This window comes from Lepisosteus oculatus, chromosome 3 (assembly GCF_040954835.1).
Source record: "Lepisosteus oculatus isolate fLepOcu1 chromosome 3, fLepOcu1.hap2, whole genome shotgun sequence".
In the NCBI taxonomy this organism is placed as follows: Eukaryota; Metazoa; Chordata; class Actinopteri; order Semionotiformes; family Lepisosteidae; genus Lepisosteus; species Lepisosteus oculatus.
The window spans coordinates 64,069,614-64,094,641 of record NC_090698.1 but is presented as its reverse complement, the minus strand read 5'-3'; the positions used below and the strand labels follow the sequence as shown (position 1 = coordinate 64,094,641).

At 39.6% G+C, this 25,028-nt stretch overlaps 1 protein-coding gene and 1 long non-coding RNA gene across 3 annotated transcripts; both read left to right on the top strand.

Annotated features, from left to right (window-relative positions):
- Window positions 1–5,667: 5,667 nt before the first annotated feature.
- tal2 (T-cell acute lymphocytic leukemia 2) lies at window positions 5,668–11,199 on the top strand. Its single transcript, XM_015361799.2, has 2 exons — window positions 5,668–5,933; window positions 9,836–11,199. Exon 2 carries the CDS (start codon window positions 9,848–9,850, stop codon window positions 10,181–10,183), a length of 336 nt encoding a protein of 111 aa, XP_015217285.1. The 5' UTR covers window positions 5,668–5,933; window positions 9,836–9,847; the 3' UTR covers window positions 10,184–11,199.
- Window positions 11,200–14,266: 3,067 nt separating this feature from the next.
- LOC138237867 (uncharacterized) lies at window positions 14,267–25,004 on the top strand. 2 transcript variants are annotated; one of them, XR_011189188.1, is made up of 3 exons: window positions 14,267–14,380; window positions 20,216–20,295; window positions 24,681–25,004. It is a non-coding gene; the product is annotated as an uncharacterized lncRNA (long non-coding RNA). The 2 variants fall into 2 exon arrangements; XR_011189189.1 differs by lacking the exon at window positions 14,267–14,380 and adding an exon at window positions 19,765–20,090.
- The last annotated feature ends 24 nt before the right edge of the window (window positions 25,005–25,028 follow it).

Here is a 25,028-nt window from a genome sequence, read left to right as displayed (position 1 = left end):
AGTAATTAGAGCAACTTGCAAAGTAAAGCACATTTACATCAAGCCATAAACTAGGTACAGTGTTTGTGTTTGGATTAAGCTGTGACAGCCCCATAAATGAGTGTGACTCGAGACAGAGGTGAGTATAACATTGAGCCCAGCCGTTATAAAGAACATCACAGGGACCTTGTTAAAGCAAAGGCCAAATCTAATTAATGAAATGTCTGTCCTAGGTTACATTGAGATGAATAGTTAATGCAAAAAGAGGGAAAAAATCGAGTCCTGGGTGATACATATCTCTTTAAGAGAAACAAACCCATTTCAATTAAAATGTTTTGGAGGTTCTATACCTATAAAAAAAATATAGCAGGCAGACACATGAAGGGGTGATTGAAACAAGTGCAGTCTGTAATTTATAATGCGTTATTCATGGCAGGGTGCTGTACATGTACAGTAAAAGCAAATAGAAAACATATTAACGATATAAATGAAGTCACCATTACTTATTTGGAACTCTAGCGAGGACAAGTAGTCAGTTTATAAGAAAATGGGTTGAGGGAGTCTGGATCAATATGTCCCAAACGGGTAAGAGCTCCCACAAAAAATGGGCCACAAGGTCTTCACATGTTCATAACCTCTCTTATAGTTTTATGTATTTGTAAAAGATGTTTTTAAACATCCAGCGCACTTACATTTTAGAAATATTTATCACAACTTTTAAAAAAACAAAGATAAAGTGGGACAGCAACACTACTGTACACTAGGCAGGCAGCTTAAACTTAGGGGTTTTATCCAGTGACACTTAAATTCTTTACATAAGTAAATGTTCTGCTTTGTAAAAGTGTATCGAAATATTCCGGACTTAGAGTAAACTATGCATTGTGAATTCCACAAAAATAGATTTGCCGCTGCAATTACAGATTTATATCCAAATGAAATTAAGAATCTTAAATTAAATTGTGTCACTGTAGTAAAATCCATAAAATGCCATGACCTGCATAGTATTATACTAATGCAAACTGATAACATATTTTGAAAATTTATGATAAAGTTCTAATGTATAAATCACATTTCATTACATTGAAGTGTGGATTAATGTAGCAAGGGAATTTATAACATGAAAATACAGTGGAATAGGAAATACTGTATAGGAATTACAATGTAGGATTTTTTAACTTGGTTAACCCATAATACATTCACCTCAGGAAACCGTTATATAGTATTTTAACAAGACAAGAAAGATTTTTCATTGTAACAGTGGATTAGTAAGAAATATGTCAGGCAGTTGAATTTAGGCCTATAGACATCAAGGAAACTAAATAAGTTTTCCAAACAACGAAACATTGCCCACATAAATACACAGCAATTGCTTTCCAAAGCGCTGAGATGGAGTTCCGGTAGTTTCTTTTGGATTAGGGGCAGTGTGATGTATGCAATAAAAAAAATCAATTAATTTAAATACCCGCAAAATACTAAAACTGAATCAATTGTCAATGTTTATTTGTGAACATGTATATGCATACATATATTTTAAATCCCCCTGAAATGGTGTATTAATTCAACATTTTATAATACAAATGTCTTTTTTTGACAGTGGGTGTTGCATTGTGGCTGAACTGATAAGGCTTCTCCGTACATGCTTAAAAGGTAATCTTTCATTAACAGAACACTCCCGCTATCGAGCTCTTGCAGAGCGTCGGAAACGCTTATCTTCACAAGCCAGCATGCTGGAGTGAGCTCTCGCAGGAATAAGGCGAAACAAAGCGAGCCCACAGGCGCCGATTCCTGGCAGAATCCGGACTCAGAACCGTAAATAACTCCCAACTTTCATTTCTGATCACTGCGTAACACCACATGACTCAGTGCTATAGAAAAAGCCGGGATAAAATAGCCACCTTCTGTTGGAAGGAAACAAAACAAAAAAGGCATTGAAACACGGTCTAGTCAAACTCCACATTTCAACACAGTGTAAACACGGGCTTAATGGGTCCATGATTACCCCTGCTCAGACATCATTTTTTAGGTGTGTAAAAAAAGAGATTTACTGTGAGAACGGACAGTTGTACAAATCTAGCCTGTAGGTCCTTTTTTACACAACAAAGGTCAGAGCCGTTTATACCTCTTAACGTCTGACTTTACCCAGGACGGTTGATTGAATAGAATTATTCATAGGCTGCATGAGAATAAGATTTTGTTTGTTCTTGATTTTGGAAAAATGTTGATGAAACGGACCAAATTTGTTTTGTTCAACACTTGAAAGCTCTGCAAGAGGACTTTTTTCATGAATTTGTCTGGCAGATGCTTTTTTCCCAGGAATGACTCACCAATTTACACAGCTGGATATTTTTTCCGAAGCATTTTTTGTGAAGTACTTTGCTGAAGAGAACAGCCGTGTCTCAGCGGGTTTTTTAAACAGGTCTGGAGCCCCTTCAACTAGGCCCATGTAGGAAATAACAGTGTAAAATTAAACACCCACAAGGCTCTCTTGAAACCACGCCACAGTTAAAAAAAAACCTAGTTCATTTAAAAGAGGCACAAAACAAAATCTTTGTTCCGTATTTGAAATAATGCCTTTGCAGTAAACAACATGTAATATCATGCTCAGTTTATGTTTTTCAGCTTCAGCGGGGCAGCAGAAGTTGTGGGAAATCCTAAAAACAGAAGAAAGACGTTTAAAATGTGATGCTAAGGCTTAGTGAATCACTGCACAGGCTATCCGGAGCGTGTGTGCCTCCCCAGTCGAGGAATATTCTTGGGATGAGGTGTGAGGGAAGCGATCGGACTGCAGGGAGTGGGAGTGTGTGTGTGTGTTGTGGGAGGTGGGGGGGTTAGAGCACCCCGATGTGAGATCAGGCCTTTTCAGAAACCGATGACCCGTTGGATAAGACTAACTGGCCTGACTTTCATTTTCCATCATCTTGAGCGTAACTCCGATGGATCAATTAAATGCACTGGAGGCATTGTGTGGTGGGCTGCCGAGTATTCAGGCCCGAGAGGAGAGGTGACTACCAGTGCAGGTGCAGCCTCTTGGAAGTGTAGCAGGCGCAGTGAATAGCTGGAATTCAGATCAGGCCCAGTGTGGCCGTTTTTCAGGGACTCAAAATAATCCCCCCAAATCGGATTATGTAAATCACTACTCAACACAGAGGGGGATTCTATGGAAGGCTGCGTCTTTGAAAAAACACTTGAAGGGTGAAAAAAAGTAACAACTGCCTAAACTAGACATTGTTTTTTTTTCCTCCTGCAGGGCCGGGTACAGAGCACAGCGGCAGACAGCGCAGCGAAGGGCGATAATATCCTGGGGTCCTAGTGCTAATATTATGAAGAGGTGGCTTACATGCCAGCTTGTGACCCCCAACATCATATAACTTTCCCCGTTCTCTAATTTATGTGAGCCCCTCAAAAGGCTAAACAGGATTATCCCACAGAGAACAATACCTGCATTGTTCACACGTCGATCCAGGTTTGGTATTTTTACCTTTTGTGGCTGATCACTCGGTCACGTTGAAATTATTTTGGACACTTCCCCCTGTTAACTTGGCGACAACTTAGGTGGGAAGAGACACCGGCAATATGTCCAAGAAATAGAAAGAGCAATGTTTGAGTCCGAAAAAAAAAAAAAGTGACATTCAAATCCAGAGTTAATCACTCGACGCTCAATGGAAACCTCTTTGGAGAAAGGTTTAGATGACCTGTTATTATGGTCATCTGGATTAGTAACAATTTAAAAACTTTGAAAGAATGAATGAATCCATACAGAAGGGTAGATGTTATAAAAGAGGACATTCATGCTATAGAAATCGGTGACAGAAGAGCAAGTCTAATCCAACTACTAACAGAAATACATTTTTAGAGCAATTTGGACTGAGTGAAGGAACTATTACTAGATAGGTTCCCCTGAACAAATGCTGAACTGACTACTTAATCATTTAACTGGAGAGACTGTTAATAGCATTTTACAGTTTGATTTTAAGGTAAGAAGATATGGGATGAATACAAGCCGGTTATTAAGGGCTGTACTATATTTTCTTTATATTATTTTTTGCAATTTGTCAAAAGTTAACAATTTCATTAGTGCTGTGCTTTGTACCAAAGAGAATTTAACCCATTCTATCCTATATATCATGGTCATTATTTCCTTGGATTTGTTATTGAACAGAAAATAAATAACAGAATTTGTTATTTCAGAACTGACTATCAACAGCTGGCGAGTTATGCCTCTTTCTGTCTCTACGGTTTGGGGAGACAGCTACATCTGCATCTTGAAATTGCAGGAAGTTCTTATGTCCCCCAATTGAACATGATTGTTTCAGCAAATCAGACAAGATTTTTGTTTTTAAAAAGGATTACATCAAACAGAAAACAATTCAGAAGAGGTTTACATTATTCAAAGAAAGCCTTTCCTTTGCTACAATCCATATAAATGGTTTTAGGAAAAAATGTAAGTGCATGAACAGATCAACTGCTTACTAGCTGAAATTAGAAAAATAATATAATATGGTAAATCAGCGTGCTGATTATGGTAATTCATGTTTCCATCTTACTTGTGAGGCTAAGCAAAACTATCATTTTACCATTTATTTCTATATGTTCTTTTTCATTTAGTATCTTGAAATGAATATCATGTGTAGCATATTCAATTCATCAGTGCAATTAGATATCTATCTTTTGTGAAAAGTGTCCATGATTTTCAATTACAGTGCTCCTGAGCCACAATTTACATTAAATCTACAGAAATTATATTCTAAATGATTTGCCTACTACATTCCCTTATGAGTTCAGATGATTAGTTTATAAAATAGTTGGGACTCTTGTTTGGCTGTTAACCAGAATAGAGTCAGGAAAGTCACTGCATTTATCAAATTTGAGAGACCTACCAGGACTGATGGTGAAGAAGTAAGTACTGCTCCAAGATGAGTCTTGTATTCTTGAAAAAGATTAAATGAAGGAAAAACTTTATAGCAAAAAAAAGCACAATTAATATCAGACTCACAAATTCTGCAATACTGATTGAAAATTCATGTTATTTTTCACGTACTGCATCTCTGATTCATATTAAGGAAACTAAAAGTACTATATGTATATAAAATTATATAATAAAATGTTGTACTGTATAAGTTTAGTAAATTAATTGTATGCAATATAATAGTTTTATAGCACACATTTTATAATGAATAATATTGCATTACCAGTGCTTATGGAAATATCATTTTCTGTGATTTCATCAAGGTCTTAGTGAGCTCTTTCAGTTTGCAGCACTCTCTGGCAAAAGCAGATTTCCAAATCAGATCATTTGGGGATTTCATCACTTCCTTGTAGATTATATCACAGATCAGTTAAAAATATTGAGGCATCACCGCCTTGATGTTTTCTTTGGGGATGTCCAAAAGCTCCAAATGAAAGCACGAATCTGGCTTTTATTTCCTACGTTTGTTTTTTTCTCAGATTTCGAGTATTCCATTCCCATTACTGACAGCTGCTATTGTTCGCTCCATGTTCCCGCTTTAAGTGGTATTTTAGGGATAATCGTGAGGAATCGTGCCGGTGAGTAAGTCCGGAACTGGAAAATAGCAGAGAAAGAAGCAGCAGGTGAAACAGTTACAGTGGAGAGCTGTAAAGTAATCACAGATATGTCAAAGGGATGTAAAGGCCACCTCGAAGGAAATGCAAGGTCTTGATTAATAATTATTATGCTGCACAGGACAACCAGGTGATGGCATATACTGAACAATGGGACGGACTTGCTATAAATTATCAGGGACAAACCCCAACGCCCCCCCACAGACACACACACCCGCCTACAGTTAGCGTCTCAGAGCGCTTGAGTGCGATCAGAGAGCAAGAGGATCTGTGTCTAATAGGAGCTGCAGAGCTGCTGAGTGCACACTGCCTAATGACTCAAGGAATTACCCTGTGCAAAGAAAGAAGTTCTGCTCATCCTCCAGCACTTGCAGGTGAGAGATTGGTGTTTTTCTGGCATCTAGTAAAGTATGTGTATTGTGTACTGAGGTGTCTGGTTTTGCTGGGGTTTTTTTTTTGTATTTGATAGGCAAAATAAATACATTCTAAAAGGGAATTATGTGATTTAGATATATGCAGTTGTGTGCTCATTGAATTTTTAAACATGTTTAAGTTGATCTAATTAACGTCACATTAGTAAATGTGGCTAAAATCAATTTTATAAATGACATGGTGGTTATCACAGGGTTGTTCAGGTTCGACACTATTGCAGAAGATACGTATAGGTGGTAAAGACATTGCCCTGTTAACTGCAATCATTATTAAATTACAACTTTATGTTTGAGCAAAGAGATATTATTCTTCATTAACTATTAGTAGTTAGATAGCTTTTTTTAATAATGGTCTTAATGTTCAAAGCTTTGGCAAGACAAGTTCATGTAGTGCATACCATTAAAGCATTATTATATCTAGATAATTCTAATAAATATTGTAGTAATTCTAGTAAATATTTAATCAGTTTAATTTTAGTATATGAATCTTATTTTGTCATATGAATTTTCCAGTCAAAATAGGATTCTTTGTAGATTTCCCTAAACATTGTAGGCAAAAAAAGATTGTCTCTTCTACTGCAATACTGGAATGCACACTTCTTATATGAAGTTATTTTTTAATAGGTAAGATTTTCCTTCCAATGTTCTTTTCGTTGTTGCTTAATTTCTTTGTATTGACTCTCCAGATCTATATCTGTTGCATTCACATTTCACTTCTAGAGACCTGCAGAATGCATGCAGACCTGAGATGTTAAACTGAGGACATAGTGACTCAGTCATTTAAAAGCCATTGCACAGTAAATAAGAATAGGAATATAAAACCTAGCACCCTGGTCAGCAGAGACCTTTGGTGGGCAGTGGCTCAAAAGGGGCACTTTCCAGGGCAGTATTTGTTCCATTAGAGTATCCTGGACCCGAATCAGTTTCTGTGTTTTTTCATTTTACAGGAAGTAAAATTGTGACTTCAGAGGCATTGTAATATTCACAACGTTGGCAAAAAAAATGGTTGTCCATAATTGCTGATTATGTTTTATTAACAGACAAGATATTACACCCTCTCTACTGAGCATATACTTTATTTTCCTGATATAACACATCTTAACAAGAGGACAAAGCAAATAAAAATATGACCATCTAATTACATGCAACACCAAATGCAATCTCTTTCTATCTTAAGAGGAAGAACTCACATGAGCGCACATCAAATCAAAGATTTTTTTTCCCCAAAAAGTGTCTATTGCGGGATAAATATTCAGGAAGCCGCTAGAAATTATATCCAAAAATGATCATGAAATTATTACTCATATACCCTGTATATTGTTTGTAAATAGGGTACTGGCAGCTTTGATATTCATCAAAACTTAAGTCGTACAACATTTACCGATGTAATTATTCTTGTGAGGCAAGACTCCTCTGTTATTGAGGCGTACGTAGAATGTACCCTAAGGAACTGGCCTTTTTGATAACCATTTACCTGTTCGTCTGCCGCTAGTTGGGACCCAGTTATGAAGCGATGTACTCCCTTTAGCTGCCTCCCAAAATTCTTTTTTTTCTTCGTCTTTTTTCTGAAGGCATGCTCTCCTGTTTCTGTGACTGAACCACATATATACTGTACAACAAGGAATATGCATGTTAGCTGTTTATATCAAATACCAAAAGATTGGCTTGTCTACTAAGTTAACGAAATGTTCTTAAGGAATTCTCAGTCTAGCTAAATAGCCATGCAGACAATAACGTGGCGAGTTCGTCGTTTTGCAAACTTAGAATAGGTGAATATACAGTAGTATTTCCTAAACACAAAGTGCTCAATACGACACCCTTGGTGTGTTACTTTTGTACAGTCCTTCTGAAAAATCTGTGTATCTTCTCACCGTTCAAAAATGTTTAACATGAACCACACAGGTGCAGTAGCCTACGTTGCTTTTCGCTGCTTTTTTACAACGAACAGGAGGCAGGCGCTTGTGCTCGGATGAGATCAATTGGGTGCAACATTTCTTTTCCCCTATCGGGAGATCCGTACTAAATACAGAAGCAGAATCGTCAAGAGGCGAAAAAAAAAATTAAATTGGTTGGACTTTTTTTCCTACAAGCAAAAAAAATAGCACTTGGGCCAATGAGGGCAAAGGGGAATCTGTCCTGCCTAAGTTGTTCTCTCAATTTAATTAGTGAAGCAATTTCTCACTTCTCCAGCTGATACCCTGTGCGGTGGTAATGCATAATGGCTGCTGCACAGAGGTTTTCTCATAAGAAAGGTTATAAACAAGAAGAGAACATTGGGCACATCTAGCCACTTGGGTAGTTAGTAAGCGCATTGATCTCATCTAGCCATTTCTTGAAAATAGCTAGGACTTCACAATATAGCTGGGCAGCTTGTTCCAGACTCTCACAAACCCTTCTAAACTGTCCTGTATTTGGGAAGCTTTTGGATTGTTATTGTTAGTATCGTGATGATGACAAAGCTTTTTTGAAAGTCTCCTGAAATCCTGTGTCTGTGTAGTTCATCTCTTACTTGGAAAGTAAAAACATTGGAGAAAATAACGTTTCGGAATAAATATTTTGCTGCTTCTCCTTCCTGCTTGTCAGCGTGGAATTAAATTATGCTTGTTCCTTTGCAACTCACTTCCTGATATATGTTACTCAGTGCTGGTTTCGATTGCATGTCCTAGTTTCATTACTAAATGAACGTGTTTTTTCCGTGAACTCGTTTTATATGAGGAATAATATTTTTTGTGAGTGGTATGCTGGTTAGCACGATGCCTCCAGCTCCAGAGTCTACAGAGTTTTGAGTTCAATTCCAGCTTGTGATACCTGTCTGTGAGGACCCTGCGTGTTCTCTCTAGCCAGCTCACAGTCACATAGGTTTTTGCCAGGTGTTCCAGCTTCCTGCACCCTCTCAGATGCATGCTGGCATTTCCTCCACAGGAGATTTTGAGGGGATTTCACACTTGGAGGGTTTGTGTCCAGTGCAATTACTAGTGTGACCACAGAGAAAATAAACCCTCATGAGCACAATGAACTGAGCGGCTCTCTTCTCATACGAGGACAGACACTCACTGGATTTTATATGATCTCTAAATATGTCGATTTCAAATATAATAAAATTAATACAATTGGATTTATAGTGTGTAAAAGTGAACAGTGTGTAAATATAAGTATTGTCCTAGGCAGACCACACACACAATACAATGATACATGGGTTCACATGCGGTAGGAACAACAAAAAAGTGTGTGTAGAATACAAAAGCAAGAACATAACTGGCTTTAGTTTGCATTTGTGTGTGTGTGTGTGGAGAGGGAGGTGGAAAATGAAAGCTGCTGTGAATTTTCTTTGTGTGCTACCTGGAAAAATACTTGAAAACATCTCCTATCTGTACCCTAAGCATGTCCTCACTTCCATAAAGGTTCATTTCTGTACAGAAGAGCTGTGAATGTGATTGTACTGTACATGGGAATTGCTGTGATCTAGTATGTGCCCATCCATTGTTTTAAACATTCGTGGGTAACAAGAGCAAGACAGTGTGTGACTCCAAACAGGTACATTCATTTTTCTGCAAAAAAAAAAGCTTAAACTACAAGTGCTTGAAAAAAATCTATTTTTTTATAAATATCAAAGGAAATCAGCTCCCAGCAGGTTCTGTCTTCGCTGCTGACTCCTGGTCATATTCAATTAAATATATTGAGCATGATATAATAAATCATGGTCAAACATCTCCTGACCGTGTTAGTGATAAATCTCGGTCTTGTCTGCTATTGATCCATCCTGTCAGCATACTGTTCCTCATCACTCGCCAGGCATTTCTGTTCTGCAATGGCCGGTAACATCGTGTCCCTTTCTCTGATTGCAGCCCTTAGCCACCATGACCAGGAAGGTGTTCACCAACACTCGGGAGAGGTGGAGGCAGCAGAACGTGAACAGCGCTTTCGCTGAGCTGAGGAAGCTCATTCCCACGCACCCCCCGGAAAAGAAACTGAGCAAGAATGAAATCCTGCGCCTGGCCATGAAATATATCAACTTCCTGGTGCAGCTGCTGGATAGCCAGAGCGGCCAGCCCGTGGCTGCCTCCCCCAGCTCTCTCCTGCACTTCCTCAGGGGCAACGTTGAGCGGCTGCACTCCTCCAAGCAGTGGAGCAACGTCAGCGACACGGAGGCGCCGTCCCCGGGCTCCAGCTGTGACAGCTCTGAGACCTGGTAGCTCAAGGGATCATGGTCCCCTGAAACCTAAGACTGCTGTGCTGCTTGACGTCTGAAGGCTGCTGGTTTTCCACTCCAGTTTAAGAAAGCTTGATGTGCTTCTGAAGGCTTCCCACTCACCCCATGACAAGCGATGGTTCATATTTTTTGCTTATTAGGTGATTCTTCAGTTTTGGTTTGGTAGTCCTAGCTGGGTAGCTTACTGTTCTCCATCAAGCCGCAACATAGGAAACGTGATAAAAGAAGAGTTGGTGACACAAAGAGACTTATGGGAAGCCCCTTTTTTTGCTGACATTGACATTACTTTAGCTGTATCTGCATGGATGTCACTTGGATGTTTTCTGCAAATGTATACTCTCTGGTTTAGAAGATTTTAAGTAACAGACAAAAATGTTTGGGCATCTGCAGTACATTCTTAAAGATCTTTGCTGAAATGGCCGTGATGTAAATTAGATTTATAATAACGGAAAGCGTGAAAATTTTCCAAATTTCTGACAAATACTAATGGATATTTTAAAGAAAATGCACTGGATTTACAGTATATTTCATCCAGAATCTCATCAAATTGACAACAGGATAAAGAATAAAGAAGAACGTTGGATTCATCTCAGTAAAATGGTATCACTTTCTAAGCCTTGAATATTCCGAGGTATTGGAACAGTCTTGTGTATCTTACATTATATAGGGAGGGTACCAAATTATGAATTATGTTTATTAAATAAGAAGAATGAAATCATTATTGTTAACTGATAGAGAGATTTAGGGGAGGACACTAAAGACATTTAGGGGAAGAAAACAATTACAAGCAATTTTTACTTACAGAAATGTCCATTTAATTTGCTGTGTTGTAAAACAAAACACATCACTATAGCCAAAGAATGTAGCAATCCTTTACAATCGTGTTGGAATGCAGCATACAGTACATTTGCTTTCTCCATGTAAATGTGGTATTATTATATTATTTATTGTGATTTATTTATTAATTTTCTACGTAATGTGTTCAATAAAATATGTTGTGACAAAGTTGTGTTTGGCTACTTTTCCTACACTGAAGAATTGTTGAAATTCCCTTCATTCAATATTACAAAGCTGCTCGTTGCTGGTGAGGGTCAAAGCCATCTGGTGCACATCATGGAAGGTCAGGGCACAAAACATCCTTAAACAAGATGCTACTACATTACAGGTCACACACACTCACGCACATGCAAACACACACACATAAAGATTTTACACAGTTCAGAGATATAAACCTAAGCAGTGGCTCCTTGGAAAGAAACCAGAGCACATGGAGTGGACCCATAGGAGGGCTAGGATAACACGCACACTTCACACAAACTAGATCTGAACCCAGGGCCCGAGCTGTGAGGCAGCAGTACTGACCACTATATCACCATGCTGCTCCAGTTGTTGGATTCATTATAAAAATAGATCTCAGTGGTAGGAGGTTGGATCTAGCTCCAACACTGAAGAGGTAACAAGGGTAGCAGATTTACTCTCATTTTGTGCTACTCCTGCACAACCATCCCTCACTGATGTTTCAAAATATTGCATATTGTCTAGATATTAAGCAAAAATAACAGTCTAAAATCAAATCATATTAAAAATCAGAAAGAAATAACTTCCATTGAACTGTCCTGAAGGTTGTCAGTAGGATATATTAGAAAAGATCACTAGAGCATACTGTATCTGTGGATGTCTAAATCAGCCCAGGCCACAACTTCACGGATCTTCAGTTTTAACTTTAACAGATCGGGTTGTCCGGTCGTTTATAACAGGGGCTTGGGAACAATAACCTCTAATACATTTGTCCCCGTTCATTAGGGTCTATCCTATCCACTGGAAGGATAGCTGGGGTTGCTAAATGCCCACTGCAAGCTCTGTGGCTCAAAGCAGTGGACACAAGCCTGACCCCCGCAGCCTTTCCAAGTGAAAGGAAGAATGAAAAGTGAAAGCACAGCTTAACTCATGACCTCTGTGTCACAGGGCACCCAAGAGTCATGTCCGCAAATCCCATCCACCCTGGTCTCTGAAAAGAAACAGATGCTTGCAGAGGTGAAGTCAGTCTTCCTTCACACCTGGACTCCTCCAACAACAAAATAGATCAGTAACACAAGAAAGTGTGGAAATAAAGGCCATTCAGCCCATTTAGTTTTGTGTTTTCTTTTTTATGAATTGTAAATTTGTCTCAGTGAAACATTCATCAACACAACTGTGTTACAAATACACCTTTACACTGTCCAGTGCCATGTAGACATCCACGCAACGTCTCTTCACAAGTTAATTGTATGGGTTAATCCCATACTGACCAAGTTAGTTGTTTCCATATGTTACTGGATTTCACCCATTTTTTTTCTTCATTTTTGGAGGACTGCTTCAAAAGCTTTTTTGTTTATTTAGGAAAAATGAACAACTTGCCATTTTAGGTTTTCTGCAATGAACATATTGCCTGTAGAAACTCTGCTGAATGAATGAATTGCTGTGCTAGAGGGCCTAGAGAATAATGATCATTAAGGTATGAACAACACTAACATTGGTAGAGGTTTTAAATTATGAATTCGCCTGAAGGTGTGTGATTCCACCTCTGTACATTCATTTGTCTTTAAATAGCTGTGAAATGGGATTGAGTGAGATAGATTACATTCTAAAGAGTGTCTATTACAAAGCCCATCTGTTTGGAAAAGCCTGGGTTGTTGGCCATCAGCAGAAGATTTATCCAACTGAATGTCTTCACTTTGTCTCACAGGTGTTTGTTAAGGGTGTGGATTGATATTAGCTACCGGGTTTCTACTCCTTAAGAAGTTTTACAATGTGTTTATCAAGGACGTCTCACATAATCTGTCTACCTAGGAAATGTAAATTTCCATTTCAGTTATTTCTTTATTAGGAGTCTGTGTAGTTTCTTACCAGATGTAAAGGTCAGAAGTTAGATTTTGTAAAACAGGTTGTCCAGTCACCTTTCATTCAGTCGTTGTCTGTAATAGCCATGACTGACACAGTAAAAGATCTTACGTGCAGAGTATTGTTTAATCTTGCTCTTTCAATCCAACAGCATGTCTGTTTCGTGAGCTTTAGAATAAACAGTGGAATCCGATCTGCTTTAGCAACACAATTAAACCTGCAAATGGTGACAAAACGGACTTGCGTCCAGCTGAACACACTCACAGGACAGCCTGACCTGTGGGAATTAGCAGATGCTCCTTTGCCTTCATTCATTGTTAGGTGCATTCATCGAAAAATAACTATAGCCCTACAGTAATGCGTTGATTGAACATATTACTGCAAATTACTTTATTAAAAAAACAGTTTTATGATGACATATTAATTCTATGTATTTTTAATTTTTGAATTTTTGTATTTTTCTTGTGCTGCTATTCCCCAGTTTTCTTGCTTTTCAGTAGAAGGGGAAAATTCCTGAGAGCATCTGATACAATATTGAAAAAATATTAACTGGAATCAAAATGAAAGAATCAGTATTATAAAGCCAACATTGAACGAGTCTTCCTCATGCCTATGTATTTTAACAATAAATTGAATGCATATACACAATATGCTGTTTAAAGCCACAAACGTAAGTAGACAGTACAAATGCATCACTATTATTAAGCAAATATGTACCTTAATATTTTTAAATCACTGGCACTCCAATCTCTTTCTAATCAAGCAGGTAAGATACATGCCAGTACCTTGCCGATTCAAAATCGTATTGCATCACTGTTACACTAATTGGAACCATCTCATGCGAGTTTTGTTTTGGAAAGCGCATAAAAAATAATTGATAAAACCGCGGTGCGAAATAGAGTATAATAAACGCGGTTTGCTTGTGCGTCTGGGGTTTCGTACGGAAGGCAAATCTGTATTCTGCCCTCCTCTCCATCCGCGTATATTTTTTGATAGGCCATTCTCTTCAGAGTACGAGGGTAATCTTATGCTGAGAGCAAATTTCCTTATCAACGTCTCGCACACTGTCTGAATCTGTTATCACAATTGCCCAGATGACGGGGCTGCAGCGTCTCTCTCCAGGCTGAGTACGCATGAAAAGACTTTTCTAAACTGGCTGCAAATGCCATAGCCCTGAGCTCTTTATCCTGCTAAACCAATTCAGTTTATGCGTGTTTGGATTTCTCCCCTTCTCTTCCCTCGCTCTCCTCCCAAGTTTTATCTGAAGCGGGCAGAGGAGAGAGGCTGTGTCTAGGCGCAGGTGCGTGCTTGTCCGGGACGCCGAGACGCAATTGTTGGTGGACAGCACCCTCTCTTGTGAAGCACTTTTTTATTAGGCTGCAATCCCGCTTTATAATCAGATTATGCAAATTTATACTTCAGAAAGCAAAACACTGTAACACACACCAAGAGAGTGTTAAAAAGGAAGAAAGGTAAGGAGGGAAGATTTGGTACCAGGAAGCCACTATTAATTTAAAAATGTACCCCATCTTTCTGCTGCATAGTGGCCTCTCACTAGGAATATACGAATTTTGTTGAATCACTTCTAATTGTATTGTATTGTTGTGTATATAATTGTATACCGTTGTTCTATCAGTACTTATGGTTTTTAGTTATGAAAAACAAATTGGTGGATTCCCCGTTTCTCCGGATAATTTCTAATTTCTCAGCCACTGATTCAACTTTTTAAAAAGTGCGTCTTACTGCGCGAACACACGGTCACTTTCCTTTTCAGTTCCTTTTTAGTTTCTTTGGTCGGACGTTATTTGAATACATTCTAACAAGCTGTTACTGCTTTCAATATATTTTCATCGTAAGAAATAATGCAGAACAACAGCGGAACTGTCCTGTGTTTCTCATATAAATTAATTGAAGACATTTTTATATTTGTCATGTATATGTTTGAGGAATCGAGCATTTCTTGCTGGTAAGGAAGCAGAAATGACCAAGACGCAGAAGCTGGGGGACTGGGTATTGTAGGGCACAAGGGCACTAAACCGTCACAAACTCTTCGGAGCTCAGAGCTGGCTTGCTGGGTGTTTTTCGTGTTTGAATAGACATTGTTTTTCAGAGGCCTCCAAGATTCTCCACTGGGTGAAATTACAAAAGAAATCTACAATGTTAATGAGGAGACTCGATGTCACAGTGATGATTTGGGTGCCCTCGTGGTAGGGGGTTACATTTCCCAGGAAAAGACCTGAACAATACTGCTGCTCTCGAATAGCTTGGCAGCCAGTTAGCATTCTTTTAGGTCTGACCTTAAGAGCTCCCCGTGGCTTTCCACTGAAATCAGCTGCTTCATTTAGCTGATTAATCATTTTAATATGCAAAGGACAATTCATTTTCTTTGTTATTACTTATCAGCGCTACGGGCTACAGTGCTGTAGTACAGCACAGTCGGTTGGCGACCGCGTGTTTCCTTCAGCAAGTACTGTACAGCTTTTAACAGCTGAGACACAGAAACCCATTTATGTAAGAAATTAGGAGGGCAAACGAACAGTGTGAAGGTCGGGAATGTGTCCGACACATCCTCATCATTTGTGATCTTACTGCAGAAATGGCATTATCGAACAAATAAAAGCTTTACATAGTTCAAGCTAAACATCTCTTCTACTATCCTTATATATAATATTATACAATATATGTCCATATATAATGTACACAGCCTACTGTATATTATTATATAATATATATCATAATATATATCATTGATAGTGTAAATGGCTCTTCAGTAGAGGGTAGGGGCGGCGGGACTGCACGCCGGACTGAATGCCCGTTTGTTGATGGGCGCACGTACTCACTGATAATTTAGTGAGTTTAGAGATGCCAATTAACTTTGGCAACAATTGGCAACACGTTTTTTAAAGGGTAAGAGAAGGGTGAGAACAAACCCACATGAACATAAAAGAACATGCAAAACTCCAAACAGAAAACGCACGAATCCCCAACTGAACCCAGGACCTAGGAGCTGTTAGGGATTCAGCACTGAACCGCCACACACTTCCCAAAATTACTTTGATAAACACGTATTTAAAACAGTAATACATTTCCCCCGATATATTTTCTAAGCATACACATTTATCTTTTAATTTGGTATATTCTGTGTATTTGTTCTATCAAAATATACTTTATTTCAAAAAGCAACATCTCGCTATAACAACCTTCTCGCAATCACAATTCTGTGTATTCCAAGATTGCCCGTTACTTTTCTGTTACTCCTCCATCGAGAACGGTGGCACTGCTCAGGAGAGAAATCCCCTTACTTTTCTACTGCGTTAGCTGATCTTGAGAGCTTTGTGATAATGGTCTGACTGTCCTACTACCACAGATTTATCAGCTCAATTTAACTATATACAGTAGGCTGTGTACAGCTGTACTTGTCACTAAATAAACGTAACCACATTATATTAACAGAGAAGGTGCACATGAAAAGCTGTTGACAGAAGCTCCGTGAAGTTGCCCCCCCTACAGACAGCACAAACGATTAAACCCACCGCATTCGTTAGTGCTACGTTTGTGCCGGTTTGTGCCGTTGAAAGTAGCGCTTGTCCTGTTTTAATTCCCGAGGTATAGCGCCTTGTTTTTCCGGTGATCAAGTGACCATGCATGGTGACTGACCTCCAGTGAACCCGTCTGCCGAGTTCAAGCGCTCTGTTACAGTATAGCTCGTACCCTTAACATTTTAAAGACAATCAATATCCATAAACATATAAGTCTCATTAGATGTTATATTAGAATAATACTAATACATGACGCATAGTAACAAGTTAACCATCTTTGTCATAAACTTGAGGTTGTAATGTACAGTATGTAAAATCACCGTGATTGTAAGATCTATGGTCTTTATTTTCTAAGGCACGTTTTCCTTTTCTTTCCCTACAGTGACACGCTGTTTCCAAACGCGTAACTGTGGGATACCATCGCAACAAGACCTCCGCAGCATGTCATAATCGGGACCCCATGTATATCGCATGTATATCGCGGCAGTGTATATCATGCCTTGCTTCCATGCCATGCTGGCACAGCTGTCACAACAGAAGTCTCATGTCAGGATATGATATACCCAGACAGAACGTCGCGATATATGGACTTTGTGTTGCGACCTGGGGCGGGGCGTTTTGGCGTAGTATGTCATATCGCGATATATAGGTTTCATGTCGTGACATGGACATGACAAATGTTTGTTATATCGCGATATACAGGCTTCATGTCGCGACATGGACATGAGACTTTTTGTCATATCGCGATATATGGACTCCATGTCGCGACATGAAGCCTGTATATCGCGATATGACATACCTCCGCCCAAAATATCGCGACATGTACATGACAATATTTTGTCATATCGCGATATATGGACTCCATGTCGCGACATGGGGCGGGGCATTTTGGCACGGTATGTCATGTCGCGATATACAGGCTTCATGTCGTGACATGGACATGACAATTTTTTTGTCATATCACGATATATTGACTTAAAGTCGCGACAGTGGCGCCATGAAAGTGATGTGCCAGTCGCAGAGGGTATCGGGATGTGATCATGATGCGCGCACACCTATTGTGACATTCTATCGGAGTCGTGAACGCGCTATGGATGCCAAGACATTCTTTGTCTGCTTATCAGTTTTTACCTCAATGCGACTTCTCTTAGAATGATTAGTAATTTGAAACCAATGGGTGTGTTATTGTATATCCAGTTTGCTCATACAGCACACACAGTTAACCGGGGTTACAGTATTTGGACCAAGAAGAACATCCATCCCCTGTGTATCTACATGTTCTCGGAACTTCCGCTGTGGCGCTTTACCCAATCAGAGTGTCGATTCTCACTCTTCACCCAATCGCTACCCGAACTGTTCGGGGGTTTAGCCAACCACGGGTCTGATAGCTGTTCCATCCTGCAGCGCCAGGTGGATCGGCTTCTTCACTGTCAATGAGAATCTATTTTTAAAATGCTTTATTTATTTGCAAAATAACTACATCGGCTTATTTTTAACGTCTTTATTGATTCACAATGTCCCGTACTCTTCGAAATACATTTTTTTTATTAGCAATATAACTGTCTCCGCTGCTTTCTGTAATGAATATATGGTATTTGAACAATTTTAATCGTATATTTAAGGTAGGGGAAACACATTCTGCTTTGTACTTCAAAAATGAATAGAAACGTAAACCCTATGATCATTACATTATTATGCTCGTGCTTTCAATTTTGTTTTTATTGTTAAATTATATCGATCTTGAAACTAATACCTAAAAATGTGAATATGGGCTCTTGTGTTGTACCAGCAGTAATTTGGAAAGTGGTGTCTGGTCACCAATGAAAGGAGTACACAAGCAATACATTTTCGAGACCATGGTTAAAAATTAAAAGAAAACACCTAACCCAATGAACTAGCATAGTAACTCCTCCCTAAATGTAAGTGTTTATTCGCGTAATGGCTGCAAAGTCTGGGGTCAACTGATCAAAAGATCACAACTGAAAGATCTGGTGGTCGTGACTTTGCTGTTATGTACGTCACAGAATGACGTCACAGTCAGGAAAGAAGACGCTATATTGAAATAAATTGAAATATCCACCCCACCCGAACAGACAGACTCGGGAAAAAAAATGCCCCCATTGTTTTCATCACAATCAGGAGTTGAGTAGCGAGTTTGGTGCTACCTGTAAACTTCCTTGCACATAGTCGTGTGATTACCCGAAAAAAAGGCGCTATATCTCGGAAACGAAAGTAGCACAAACGCTACTTTCAACGGCACAAACGTAGCACTAACGAATGAGGTGGGTTTCATCGTTTGTGCTGTCTGTAGGGGGGCCATCTTCACGGAGCTGTTGACAGAGAGTGGCCGCAATTCCCGAGCCTGTTGGGACAATATTGGCAGAGGGCTCCTGGGATATAGTGGGCTTTGACTAGCCAGGGTCCGTTTGCATACTGCTCACTCTTCCAAATGATCCAATTATTCCAATACAGCCAACTTGAGGGATTGAAGATTTTGAGTAGTGCGTAAAGCCAGATTCACGTAAATTAAATTTTACCACATAACCCGTATAAAAATCCCTGCTGACCTATGTACTGTAAGTATAAAAACAGTGAATAAAAGTAAATAACATAACTCTATAGGCTCACTAAGTAGCTCCCGTAGGTGTGCTGGATGAATTTGTAAAAGAATAAAGCATTCTGTCAATATTTTTTATTTTCCTTAACCGAACACGTAAAGCTACGGGCGTGTAAGTTACACTATATGAATTTATAGGTGAGATGGAATAAAAACCTGAAAACACATTGGACGTCCAGGAGGTATAGACTAAGCGGATTTTTTAAATGTCTTAAGCTTTTCCAGGTGTTTTAGATGTATACATTTTCTAAGACTTTAAAGATTAAACAGACGTTCTTCACTGAAGTTAGGAAGGATAACGACAGACAAGCCAATCTCACCCAGATGTTTTACAGTATTCACAATAATTTCTTTTGTCATATACTGTATACACCTCTGCACACACTCCTTCACGCAATTTTTCGCATTCTGCGCTTTCTCTCCAGGACAGAGAAAACAAGGCAGAACGAAAAAGAAAAATACACTTCTCTCTTCTCATTTACCTGTCATTTTTATGACATTACAGTTATTTCTAGGTAGTGCTAGGAACAACAGACAGGAGAAAAAAGGGAATGCGACGAACTCCCCCGCTTTGGTGGCGACAGCATTATGAATGACTGGCGGAAAGAACTGGTGGTGTTGAACCGCGTTCTCTCTTGGCGCTCCGTCCGAGCAGCAGGGACAAGTAACGCCCTCTGTCGGTCCAGGTGCTCTGGCTTCTGTGGGAGAAGAACAGTGTTAGGCTCGACCTCCGGGTGCTGGGCACAAGCGAGCCGTTGCATAAAGGCCAGTGTGCCAGCCCATGAAACCCCCCAGCTACTCTGCTTCGGCTCTTTCTGGGCAGCAGTCGTTCGTGGTTCCATCTACGACCCCAGGTGAAACACTGCTTTATAACACCAATGCAACTGGGATTCCCGTTTCGGCAGCGGCAGCGTTGTCGACAACAGGCCGAGACGGCTTCCAGGATTACTGACGTTTTTTTTCGCTATTTTCATTACAGCCTGGCGTAATGGTCAAGATGGTCTGGTAAAAGCTAAGAAGACGGAGAGAAAGCAGACACAGAGGAGGAAAAAGCGAACGGTGATTGTGTTTCGTGGATTACGTTTTTGCCTAGCGATTTGGATTCGCTCTCTCTCTCTCCTAGAGTTTACACTATCCCCGGTGTCCAATTCGGCCCTAGATTCCCCTCCTCTTGGCCCCTGCCGCTCCTGATGCCAGCTCCTCGGCCCCGGAGCCAAGCGTCTGTCTGGTGTCCTACCCCTGGCCCAGTCAGCAGGTGTCAACAACTTTTCACGTCCACCTTCTCTGTTAATATAATGTGGTGATGTTAATTTACTTAGTGACAAGTACAGCTGTACAGTACACAGCCTACTGTATATACTTCAACTGAGCTGATAAATCTGTGGCAGTAGGACAGTCAGACCATTATCACAAGGCTCTCAAGATCAGCTATTGCAGTAGAAAAGTAAGGGGATTTCTCTCCTGAGCAGTTCTCACTGAAGGAGTAACAGAATAGTAACGGGCAATCTTTGGATACACAGAATATAGTCAGCTTGCAGTTGCAATAAAGCAGCTGGTATACCTAAATCCAATCACAGTAAGTACTGAAAAAGTCCAGCAGGACAGCATAATGATTGGCATAGCCAGACAGATTCACCAATACTAGCTGAGGTTTTTCGGGCTAATTATAAAAAAAATACTATTTAAAATAAATTACCCTGCTAAAAATGAAAGTTTCAGTTCAATGCTGTAAGTAGTCAAATAAAGAAGGCTATCTAGCTGGAGGGTACATAACTTTGACCAAAGTACTGTACCATCAAAAAGTGCAAGACAGGCGAGAGAATAGCAAAAGGACTGGATACTATCCATTCCAACCAGAATACCTCCTATCCAGGTGAGGGTCTGCAAGTGGAGACTTTATGCTGGAGCACTGGTGAAAGGCAGGATCGAGAACTAAGCTCCTAATGGATCCTTTTGGAAATCAACCTATGGATCAACCACTTCGAGTATCATTATGTTAGTAGAGGGGCTCGCATGTTCCAATGAACAATCACGCCTTTGTATTTAAGAGCCTAGTGGTACTGGTCTGCTTTAACGGACAGGTGGGATGTGAGGACCCAAATCAGAAATGATCTGCCCAAGACTGTGATAGTTCCAAAAAATACCAAGATGCACTGGAATGCACATTTCCCAGATGGCAAGACTTTCTTATTGAAAATAATTTTGCAATATTGGAACAGAATAATGTAAATTCCAGGTATTTCTGCACAATTACATTTCCTTGATAAACCCCCTATCAAAGCATTGCTGTTTTAATGCATAAATCCACAAGATTTGAAAACCACATATGAGCCACTTGGATTAACAGGTTACCTTACTTAATCTCAGATCAAATGTTCCCAATTTAAATTTATGTAGACAACAAGATGCATAATAACTCGCTGCTGGTTGGGCTGTCAGGTTCTGGTAACCTCTGAAAGCTGTTGGCCAGCTTCCAAGTCAAGACAGAGGACTTACTGTACGTTCTCACCAAATTGGAGGGTGTTTTCTCCAACCTCCTGCAGTCAGGTGGGAGTGGGGAGTGGAGATTAACTGTGAAACTGTAATGGTGTTTGCGTAATACGTTTACCTAGGTGATCTCTGTGTGTCAGAGGTATTGGCTTGTGTCCCAGACAAGACAGAGGGCATGCAGTGAGCCTGCACGTGCCTGTTCTGCCTGACCTTTACCAGCACCTCTGCAAAGAACACACCATGACTTTGCTTTCTCCATTGAGTAACGAGGTTGAAAGCAAAAATGACGGAGAGCAGTTGAACCCCTTCCCAGTGAAGACAGAGGGCTTACAGGGACTTGCTCTCTCTGAGAGTGGGAGCGTGGCAGCACTGTAATTCCTCAGTCATGCTGATAAAGCCTTTTGATTTTGAGTGAGGTGATGGTGGGCTGGTGTTTGCTGCAGCACTGTAAGAGACGGGATGAAGCAGTAGAAGGGTTCACTGAATGCCTGGAAGTGTGGGGATGAATGATGTTGTCAGAGTAGGAGTTTGGACCAGGTTGAGACCAATCCACCTCCTGGACCTCCAGTGTGTTTTCTGGTTTTGATTCCATCTCACCTCTAAATTCATATAGTGTGACTTACACGCTCGTAGCTTTACATGGTCGGCTATGGAAAATAAAAAATATTGACAGAATGCTTTATTCTCTTAAAAATTCATCTAGCACACCTACGGGAACTAGTTAATGAGCCTATACAGCTGTCTTGTTTGCTTTTATTCAGTGTTTTTATACTTACATAGGTCAGTAGGAATTTTTTATAGTAAAATTTCATTTACGTGAATTTGGCTTTACGCACTACTCAAAATCTTCAATCCCTCAAGTTGGCTGTATTGGAATAATTGGATCATTTGGCAGAGTGAGCAGTATGCAAACGGACCCTGGCTAGTTAAAGCCCACTATATCCCAGAATCCCAATATTGTCCGCCAGGCTTGGAAATTGCTGTCACTCTCTGTTAGTAAAATGACCAACAATATGATCTTTGAAGAGTGTGTGTAGATCCTGCTGTTTTATCAATCTCGAGATACAGTATTTACACTGAGATTTGCCAACAAAGAGATTTATTCCATACTTATATTACAGATTAATCTAAATTATCTTAAGCATTGGATTGCTAGGTAAAACATCCATCCTTCTGTCAAATGACATGACATGACTTTGCCTGTGAAATCTGTGATATTAGGTCTGTTATGCAACAACAGGCAAATGTAATATTTCCCCCTTATGCTACACTACAGTAAGTTCCTTTTAACATATTGTTACAAATAAGGTTATGAAAATGGTGACTATCAGAAATAGGCTTAGCAGATTAATCAATAACTAAAACAGATAACCATAAACTACAAATTAAGATAAAGATTAAAATAAAGATTTTTTGCGAAGAATATACCTGAGAGGTTTATACACTTAGAGGTGCCTAATTTCTTTTTTCTCTGCCACAGCTTTGGTGTATAGAGTAATAAGTCAAACCCACAGTGGGTTTATTAACAACACATATTTATTAACAGAGACAATACACACACCAAACAACACACAACATAAACATATAACATACAAGTTACACTATTTACAATTGTACAAACTAGGCATTCTAGAGGTCTATGTCTTGACCACCCAGAAAAAAACCCCGATTGTTACCAAGAATTCAAATCCCCTATAGCACCTACAGTATAAAGGCCAACAAAAGAGAAATCTGTCTTCTAAACTAAACAGGATATGACCTATGCTAAAATCTCTGTGTATATATAAATCTAGATGCTAAAAAGTGAATGGGAAACCTGTCTCTCTCTTCTAAAGATGCATCCTCTCTCTTTTTTTCTGCTCTCTCTGTCCCTGCCTGGTTTATGCTGTGTTCCTGGACTGTTGATTGATGCTTAATCATTGACCCAGATCTTAATTAACCATTTGAAGCCACACGATTCCTTTGATCAATGTAGCTCAAACCCAGCCCAGCTATGTGAACAGCATAGCTCCTTTCTTGATTTGAAGCTCCTAAGAGCTTCAAATGTTGACACAAGCTAGGTGTTAACCATTCCTAAAGACACTGCAATAGTCACTTATAATAGCTGTAACATTATACTGTATATATATATATGTTTATGTCATTATATTCATATTAATATAAATTAAAAGAATGTGCATTCACACAATCTTTTTGGTTAAAAACTAAGTATTATCTTCTTGTGCAAATTAATGAGACCAGAGATACAGGTCATTCTCATGTTCAAGGCAGAGAAAGTTAAAGCAAACAGTTTAGCACTAAAGGAATGTCATGGGGTGTTCTGTACAGATGATAAAGGTCTGTTTGAACAGGCATGTTATACCCTCTGTCTTACTTGGGACACCGGCCAATACCTCTCACACACAGAGATCACCTCTATAAATGTATTACCGTATCACCTGCTGACTCTTCACAAGGGTGCCCTTTTCTGCAGTGTTTGAATATTCTCCCTGCATCTGCGAGTTTCCTTCTGTGATGAGTGCTGTCTGGATTCAATTCCTGTCGCCTGTGGGCTTCAAGCTCGCACAGCGCCACTTCCCAGACAGCGGATAACTTTTCCACACCAAAAGCCCAGGTCCCCGGGCACGGCAGAGTTTCGCACGGTCTAGATTTCAGAGGGGCTGACGTGACTCCTGTCACTAGAACAGGCATGAGCCCTGTTATATCTGTGACAGGGAAAAACTGATTTTCCACAGTGGTATTTGAGGTATGTTAAATTTCTACATGTGAGTGTAGGGAAATAATAAAATAATAAAACTACCTTTACATACTGTATGTCATACAGTGTTTATTTAATAGAAGTTTAGGAGGGGGCATTTTCTGGCACTGCTTCAATGCATGGGCACTGTTACATTTCCACAGTCTTGCCACAAGATGTGATGTGCTCTTAATTGGCTCTTTTCCATTCCTCCTAGGGAAGTATGAGTGGAAGAAGGGGACCGAGCCTTGAATAGACTTCTGTCTCATCCCCGATGAAATCCTAGCCTTGCATCCTGTGCCTTTTGAGTGACCCTCCAAGGATTTCTGTGGGAAAACGTCAAACGAAATCAAGTTTTCATACTCTCGTTCAGCTTCTCATAAAGCGTGGGGCTACATGATATACAGGGGGCTGCATAAAAAACAGTTGGTGGTCGGTGTTTGCATACAATAATGATAATAATAATTTAATTACATGAAATAACGATATACTGGTTAATGTATTGGTAAGGTACTGTAAAAAGATTAAATATTCAGTGGTATTTTCACATCCTTGTGATATGCAG